General features: G+C 57.0%; 1 protein-coding gene across 1 annotated transcript; it reads right to left on the reverse strand.

Moving 5' to 3' along the window:
• Positions 1–323: 323 nt before the first annotated feature.
• On the reverse strand, positions 324–5,424 carry KEAP1 (kelch like ECH associated protein 1). Its single transcript, XM_079703461.1, has 5 exons — positions 4,739–5,424; positions 2,630–3,315; positions 1,142–1,347; positions 690–866; positions 324–531 (listed from the first exon to the last, which is right to left on the reverse strand). The coding sequence occupies exons 1-5, from the start codon at positions 5,375–5,377 to the stop codon at positions 365–367; spliced, it is 1,875 nt and encodes a 624-aa protein (XP_079559587.1). The 5' UTR covers positions 5,378–5,424; the 3' UTR covers positions 324–364.
• Positions 5,425–8,504: the final 3,080 nt, after the last annotated feature.

Raw genomic sequence — 8,504 nt, forward strand, 5'->3', positions numbered from 1 at the left:
CCAGCCTCCCATCCTGGAGGACAAGCATTTGCTCTGTAGCCTTTTCTTTTTTTTTTTTTTTTTTTTTTTTTTTTTTTTTTTTTTTGTGGTATGTGGGCCTCTCACTGCTGTGGCCTCTCCCGCTGCGGAGCACAGGCTCCGGACGCACAGGCCCAGCGGCCATGGCTCACGGGCCCAGCCGCTCCGCGGCATGTGGGATCCTCCCAGACCGGGGCACGAACCCGTCTCCCCTGCATCGGCAGGCGGACTCTCAACCACTGCGCCACCAGGGAAGCCCTGTAGCCTTTTCTTTTGTCCCTGTTTTTGTACAAAGACGACAGTACTCTGGATTGGAACATTTTTTTGCCCAAGAAACAAAAGTGGCTCAACAGGTACAGTTCTGCTGGTCAATCTGCTTCCGGCAGGGTTCCATGGTGACAGCGACACCAACTCCACTCCGGCCAGATGTCATGCAGGTCACCTCGCTCCAGGTGTCCGTGTCTGGGTCGTAACACTCCACGCTGTCCAAGAACGTGTGGCCGTCGTAGCCTCCTGCAGGGAGAGCAGAAGGGATGGTTGCTCCCTCCGAGGGCAGGGGGAAAAAGAGGAGGAGAAACCACAAGATGCCTTCCTGCCAGGATTGGAGCCTGCCCCTAAAAGATGGGGTTAGGTAGGCTTCTCCACCCAGGCCCCCACCCCCAGGGCCTCACCGAGAACATAGATTCTTCCCTGGTGCACAGTAATTCCCAGAGCGCTTCGCCGATGCTTCATGGGGGCTACAAAAGTCCACGTTTCTGTCTCCACGTCGTAGCGTTCCACGCTGTTCAGCTGGTCCTGACCATCGTAGCCCCCCGCAGCATAGATGCAGTTGTGCAGGACGCAAACTCCTAAGTGGTACCACGCAGAGAGGGTGACTCTGGGGCCTGGCCTTGCGGGCCCCAGCCACCACCTTCTTGGGCGGGGGGACCCTCTCCTCCCCCTTCTCCCCTTTCCCGAGTAACCCTTTAGAAACAAAGCCGGGAGAGAAGAGCATGGACTCTATCAGAATCTAGCTCTCCGGTGTGTGCCACGGGGTTTAAGGCTGAAACAGGAGGCCTGGCCGAGTTTCACGCCCAGGGGTGGGAGGGTGTTCTTCGCTCCCCTCCCCGCAGCCCCTGCGCACCTGCCCCACTTCGGATGGTGTTCATGGGTGTGATCATTCGCCACTCGTTTCTCTCTGGGTAGTAACACTCGGCTGAGTTAAGACGGTTCGTCCCGTCAAAGCCCCCGACCGCGTAGAGTAGACGGTTGAGGACAGCCACTCCCACCCCGATCCTTCGTGTCAGCATTGGGGCCACCAAGTGCCACTCATCCCGCTCTGGCTCATACCTGCAACGACATAATAACAATGACAACAGCAACCACAGCTGACCTGGAACACTAACCCCCACTGATATTCTGCTACGTCTTTAGGCACTTGAACTCTTTAATTCTCACAAGGATTCCCCAAAACACAAGTTATCAGTAGGTCCATTTTCCAGATGAGGAAACTGAGGTTCACAGCCACCATCTGCTCAAGGTCACATGCACATCTGTTGGACCCCAATGGCTCCATCATACTGCCTGTGCTGAGTGTTATGTGTTATCTCACCAAAGCCCCACACAGCCTGGTGGGGAAAGGAGTCCTCGCTATCGTCCCCCACCTCACAGATGACAAGACAGAGGCACAGAGAGGTGAGACGGCATACCCAGGGTCACCCAGGAAGTGGCAGACCTGGGGTTTGATCCAGCTCTCTTGGACACCCAGAACCCCAGTCCTAACAACTAGGCTACCCTCTGGCATGGTTCTTCTCAAAGTATGATGCTCAAAGATGGAGTAACCATATGTCCCAGTTGGCCCAGGCACTTCCAGTTCAGGCCTGTGCTCCTGGAATAATTCATAGGGCTCCTTTTTTTCTCGAAAGTGGCCTGCTGAGGGTGATGCATCATCTCATCACCCTATTCACAGACCGTGTACATTAGAAGCCTCTGGGGTGTTTGTTTAAAATTCCTACTCCCCAGCCTCACTCCAAATCCACCAATGCCAGATCTCCAGCATCCCCTGTCGTGGGCCGGGGAGTCTTGTTTTAACAAGTTCCAGGTGAGAACTGTATTCTGGCTCACACCTCTGGAAAACAAGAAGGCAGAGGACTAGGCTATAGGAGAGTCAAAAGCCCAAAATACTTGGCCTCTAAACACAGGGTCACCACGCATAGTTGTGCAGACTGTGTATTGCACAAGGGCACCACATCTTAGGGGGGACCTACCATGTAACAGGCCTCATACATATGTTTATTACAACAATCTGTGGACAGATGGCAGTGAGGTGTCATGTTTTAACAAAATTAGCACATTACAACAATTTCAAACTGATGGAACTTTTTCCAAAGCTGCATAAAGTTGCTGTGTGCATTTGTGGTGGCCCTGTAAACAGTTACCAGGCCCAGACACATCATCCAAGGTCACGACCATAAATCTCCCAGGAGTTTAGCTTCACCTTGAGGCTTCCACTCCCTGGAGGCAAGGCACAGAGAAAACCACTCAACAACAGGGGGCACCCCCAGATCCCAATGGCTTGGGACGTGTCAGCAGTGGAACCCTTGGAGCCCACCCTCCAGACGCTGCCACTCACCTCTCCACACTGTTGTGGTGGATACAGCCATGGGAGCCACCGACAGCATAGATGTGCCCATCGATGACCCCAACCCCGATTCGGTTTCGAGGTACGCTCATGGAGGCGCAGGGCGACCACTGGTTGGTCATGGGGTTGTAGCAGTCCAGGGCGCTGGAGTCGGTGTTGCCGTCGGGGGAGTTGTTCCGGCCACCCACGGCATACAGCAGCCCGCCTACCACACAGCCCGCCAGCCCGCTCCTTGGCACCTGCAGGTCCGCCAACCGGAGCCAGGAGCCGTCACTGGGGTTGTAGGCCTCCAAGTAGCTGAGTGACTGGCGGAAGTAACCGCCAGCCGTGTAGATGAGCCGGCCCACCTTGGGCGCCCGGCAGGGCATCACCTGTGTGGGCTTGTGCAGGGTGAGCTCCTGGAAAATCTTCACCAGGTAGTCCTTGCAGCGGGAGTCCGACTGCAGGATCTCGCACTTCTGCAGCTGCATCTGCAGGAAGTGGGGTGTGAGCGAGTGGCAGCGCACAGCCCGCAGCAGCGCCTGCACGTAGAAGCGCCGCTGCTCGCAGTCGTACTTGACCCAGTTGATGCAGGCGTGGAAGACCTCGGACTCGCAGCGCACGTTCAGATCGTCCCGGCTGATGAGGGTCACCAGCTGGCAGTGGGACAGGTTGAAGAACTCCTCTTGCTTGGCCACCTGCAGAGGGCATTTGTGTGATGGGCTGACTTACATGTCTCTCTCCACCTCCCCACCCCCACAGCCCGCCCTTCAACAGTGCTATGACCTTGGACAAGTCACTCAACCTGCCTCTGACGACCTCAGCTTCCTCAGGTGTGAAATGGGGCTTTGAATAGTATGAACCTCACAGTTTGTGAGGATCAAATGAGTTACATTACATGAGCCAAGCGTGTAGTACATAAGTACTCAGGTAAATGGGCAAGGACACAATGTACCATGTACGTTTCTGTATGATTTTGTATTTGAACTATAAGAACGTTACCCTTTTCTTTTAAGGAAATTACTTTTCAAAATAACAGACAGACTACAAAGGCAATAGCAATAGGATATTCTAGAAAGAAAAAAAAGCTCAGGCTTGAAGAAAACAGCCTGAGTTGCAACTTCGCCCCACTACTTTCTAACTGTGTGACTTTGGGCAAAGACCTGAAACATTCCTGGTCTTGGTTTCCTTCCTCCATAAAAAGGGGATTAAATTAGTAGCTATCTCATAGCAGGGCTACTCCTAGGGTAAATACTTCTTGCCAGGCACTGGTCTATATAAATAATTTCAGTCACCCCACATAAGCGGGTTCCCAATTTTCTGGTACCCCCAAGCCCATGCAATCCCTTGAAACCAATGCTGTGCAGGTCAGTGGGAGAGCCTTGCTTTTGGACCGCCCTCCTGGAAGCCACAGGCCTTAGGACTAATGCCAGAGCTTCTTGGAGCATGTGGACAACCCCCAAGGTGGTAGAGAAGAAGAGGAGTGGGGATCAGGGTAGTGTCCACCCCAGCTGGTCCCAGCCACTGGAGGATGGCTTTGAAAACTTCCAAGAAGGCACTCCAAAGCATACCTCCTCCTAGGAGAGCTGGGAAGATTCAGTGATTTAAAGGATGAAAATCACTCAGAACAGGGGCTGGCCCACAGCAAGTGCTCAACAAGCACTTATTTTCTCTATTCACAACTTCCTCCACTTAAAAATGAAAATGAAACAAAGAATAGTGCAAGGACAACACTCCGTGGATGAAAGAAAACATGTGTAAGGGTCATACTTGCAGTCAACAGCATGTCATGGGTGTTCAAAATACTGGCTGACTGACTGAAAGGTCAGGCCCTGCTCAGCACACCAGGGTGGAACTGCCAACATATTCACTGCACCCTATCCCCACCTTTGACCCCAGAGAGACCAGGGGGCCCAGAAACCCATGAAGACCTCACTTTCCTCGCTGTTTCCCAGAGTTGCCCCAAATATGTAGACTAGGAAACCAGAACCCCATTTTTCTCCAGCTCCTTGCCTTGACCCTTCACATATTAAGGGGAGACAGTGATGACCACCTGTCTGTTCCCTGGTCCTTCTGATGCTGCTCCCAAGCCCTGGCTCCATGTCCCCGCCCCTTGCTCACCTCCCCAAAGTGCATGTAGATGTACTCTCGGGCACGCTGGTGCAGCTCGGTACAGCCGATCTGCTCGGCGAAGTTGGCGATGCCAATGGCGTTGCTGGGATCCAGCTGCTGCACCAGGAAGTCGCTGCAGGCGCGGACCACGCTGTCAATCTGGTACATGACGGCACCATTCATGACATGGAGCACACACTTCTCGCCCATGGAGATGGAGGCCGTGTAGGCGAACTCAATGAGGCGCTCCATGACCTTGGGGTGGATGCCCTCAATGGACACCACCTCCATGCCCTGCTCCCGCAGCCCATTGGTGAACATGGCCTTGAAGACGGGGCTGGATGAGGCCAGCACCACCTTGTGGGCCATGAACTGGGCGGCTGGTGCGTCCTGGTACTTGACCTGCAGTGTGACATCACACAGCTGCTGGCTGAGCCGCAGTTCGTTCATGATGCCGAAGGCCTGCTTGGTGTGATCCTCCAGGGTGTAGCTAAAGGTGCGGTTGCCGTGCTGGGAGGGCGTCACCTCGGCCTTGCACTCGGTGGAGGCGTACATCACCGTGTCCCCTGCCCCCTCAGGGCGCTGTGACCTCAGGGGCAGGAATTGGGTGTGGGCCCCAGCCCCACTAGGCCCGGGTTCCAGCTGCATGGGGTTCCAGGTGACAAGGGACAACACCACCACTGGCACTCAGGGGCCTGGAGGAGGGAGAGCACAGGGCTGGGGGGAGGGCCTGGGGCCAGGCCTTCTTTTCTAAGATAAAGTAACTCCTAGACCAGTTTTCCTTCCTAAGCACAGGTGAAGCAGTGTGCATTTGCACTCCCTACCTGCCCCATGGCCTCACCAGCCCAAGGGTCCATCCTAAATCATAGGTCAGATGGTGTCCCTCCCCTGCTCAGAATCCCCCTACAACTCCCTGTGGCATGAAGAATAAAACCAAACTCTTCAATGGCTTGCAAAGCCCTTCAGAGTCAGCTCCTGTCCACCTCTTCCCTTTGCTCATTCTGTTCCAGCTCTCTGGTGGCCCCTCCCTTCCTAGGACATGTCCAACTCATTCCTTCATTCACCTCACCAACATTTATTGACCACCTATTGTGTGCCAGGCACTGTTCTAGGCACCGGGGACACAGCAGTGACCAAGACAGACATGCACTGTGCCCTGCTGGAGCTGACACTGGGGAGGGAAGGGTCATAAGTAAAATAAGCAAGACTGGAGCAGAAACTGGGGTTATGAAGAAAATGACAACAGCATTGGGACAGTGTGATATGCGGGCAGTTTTTTTTAAGTCAAGTAGTCCAGGCCTCTGTTGGAGCTGAGACCAGAAGGGTGAACGTATGAAGAAGCTGGGGGTGGGAGTTAGTTTTCCAGGCAGAGGGAACAGCAAGTGCAAAGGCTCAGATGCAGAATGATGAGAGACAATCTAGAGAATCAGGGAGGAGTGTAATGAGAGAGACTGACTAGTGAAGAGAGGCTTTTGGTGAACCCTGTGGAGTCTGGAGGGCCAGGGCATGAGTTATGTTCTGAAAAGTCCTGCGGGGAGTGGTGGGGGAGGGGATCTGCAAGAGGCTCCCTGGGTTCTTCATCTTATCTTTCTCTGGGCTCGACTCAGAGTCACCTCCTCCCTGTTTTATTTCCATCACAGCACTTGTCAGGAATGGAAAGGAGCTCCTTTGCTTGCTTGTTGAAGGATGGCCTGTCCCTCTGGCCCTGAGCCCCAGGCTTCAGAGGGCAGGTAGACCTGTGTAGGTCAGGGTTATGCCCACCCTCTCATGTGCCTACCCTGCATCCTGCCTGGGGCCTAGCACCCCGCAGGGTTCAGTAAGCTGTGGCTGGCTGACTGCCCACTCCACTGTCCCTGCCAGAGCACCCTCCTCCACTGGGCCCTGGATGCCGCTTGGCCGCCTCTCCCCGGCCGAGACCCAGGCCTGCCTCTCGGTCTTTGGCCAATGGGTCAACGGTGACCCCTGGGCACCGGGCACTTCCCCCCAAGAAGCGGTAAGTGGGGGACTGCGCATGTTCCGCCTGAGCCGCCAAGGCCTGGAGAAGGGAGGAAGTGACCCCGCCGCGGCCTCTCCACTGCCAGCCCCAAGGCGCAGACCAAGCCCCCCAACGCCCCGGGGTCCCCGGGCCTCCGTCCGAGCGGCGCTCCCTGGGCCTCTCGCTCGGCTTGCGTCGCTCCCGGGCCACCCCGCGAGTCGCGCCGTCCAACAAAAGGACAGGACTCGAGCCGCGCCCTCCTGGCCCTCAGCGGAGCCGCGGGAACCCCGAGACCGGTCCCGCATCTCCCGGTTCTCCGGCCCCCGGACACGGCCGCAGGGTGCTGACGGCCCGTGGCGCCCTCAGCCCGGGCGCAGGCCGCCCCACTCACCCCGCCATGGCCGCGCTCGGGCTCCGCCTCCGTCGCCCAGGCCCGGGCGCCTCCATCGCAGTGCGCAGGGGGGAGGCGCGGAACGCGCGCAGGTCACCATGACTAAGCAGAGCCGGGCGCCGGCCGTGTCAGAATAAAAGTCCCCGCGGTCCCAGGCCTCCCGCGGCGGGGCCGCTCCCCCCCTCACCCGCCCACGCTAGCTGTCGCCCTGTTGCGCAGCCCCAGCGCGGCGACCACAGCGCAGGTCATTGCGGCGGGGCCAAGGACCGCAGCGCACCCCGCCGCGGGGTCGGAGCCGCGGAGAATCAGAGCCCCAGGTTCGAGGCCCAGCGCTTCCCCGCCACCAGGGATCAGTGGGCACCCCTCCCCGCCGCTGCCGCCGCCGGCGCGCTCACCTGCGTCTCTGCGTAGCCTCCGCTACTCTCGCCGCGGGGTGGGGATGCCAGCGTGCGGCGGTGGCTCCGGGGACGGTGGTGCCACCCGCGCACCTAGCTTCCGGGAAGCCCGAGGGGCCGTGGCCCGGTCGGGCACGGCTCCCGCCTAACCTTCACTGTCAGGGTCCCGCGGGCGCTTCCGCCGTATGGGGGGCCTAGGCTTTGGGGCGGCGGGGCCTGCGGGATTGCGGCCATCGAATGGGGGGCAGCCTCGGGACGCCCGGGAAGGAGGCAGGGAGAGGGCTCAGCGGGGAAGGAGTCGCGATTCCCCGCCCTTCCCGCAGGTGCCCCTGAGCGAGGAATGGGGCGTCGGGCGAGGGCGCACACCCGGCCCGTCCCTCCTTCGCAGCCCCTTCCATCCGCCGGGTTTCGTCGTGTCAGCGCAGGTCTGCTCTCCACGACCTGTCCTCCCTTTAACTCCACACAGTGCAGGCCTCACATTAAGGCGGCCGCAGGATCCAGCCAGAATTGTCTACCTACTTGGATTTGCATTGTCTTTATTTTTTATCTCCAGTCTGGAGGCGCGTGGAGCTCGCGGGCGGGCATTCGAACAACGGCTCTACCGCTCTCTAGCTCTGTGCTGGTGGGCTCATAATTTAACCTCTCCATGCTTCAGTTTCCTCCCTGTAAAATGTTAATACCTGCTAGGTTATCGGGAGAACTAAAGGAGAACGCTAGGGCCCAATAAATATGGATTGTTATTTTGCATGGCAAGTGATACTGATTTGCCACTTATGCTGTTTGTGATATGAAGTTAGTTTTTAAGTAAATGTATTTAAGTTTTTAAAAAAGAGTCCACCTATATGAAACACTAGGCTGAACAGATGTTGGTCTAAGAAAGGATTCCACCCGCGTCCGGGGTGAACCTGGAAGATTCAGCCTCCCTGCTCAGGGTCTGGGATTAATCCGGTGTCCGAGGCTGGAGTGGGGTTCCTCCCCCCCTTCTCCCATTCCAGTTGCGTGAAGCTAAAGTTC

Source organism: Hyperoodon ampullatus (assembly GCF_949752795.1).
Source record: "Hyperoodon ampullatus genome assembly, chromosome: 4".
In the NCBI taxonomy this organism is placed as follows: domain Eukaryota; kingdom Metazoa; phylum Chordata; class Mammalia; order Artiodactyla; family Ziphiidae; genus Hyperoodon; species Hyperoodon ampullatus.

Bases quoted from the DNA above. Each gene is read 5' to 3' on its own strand.
- KEAP1 (XM_079703461.1), bottom strand. From the start codon at position 5,377: ATGCAGCTGGAACCCGGGCCTAGTGGGGCTGGGGCCCACACCCAATTC. The intron at 3,316-4,738 runs GTGAGCAAGGGG...TGCCCTCTGCAG, and splicing joins TCTACATGCACTTTGGGGAG to GTGGCCAAGCAAGAGGAGTT. The intron at 867-1,141 runs GTGCGCAGGGGC...GGTACCACTTAG, and splicing joins CACCATCCGAAGTGGGGCAG to GAGTTTGCGTCCTGCACAAC.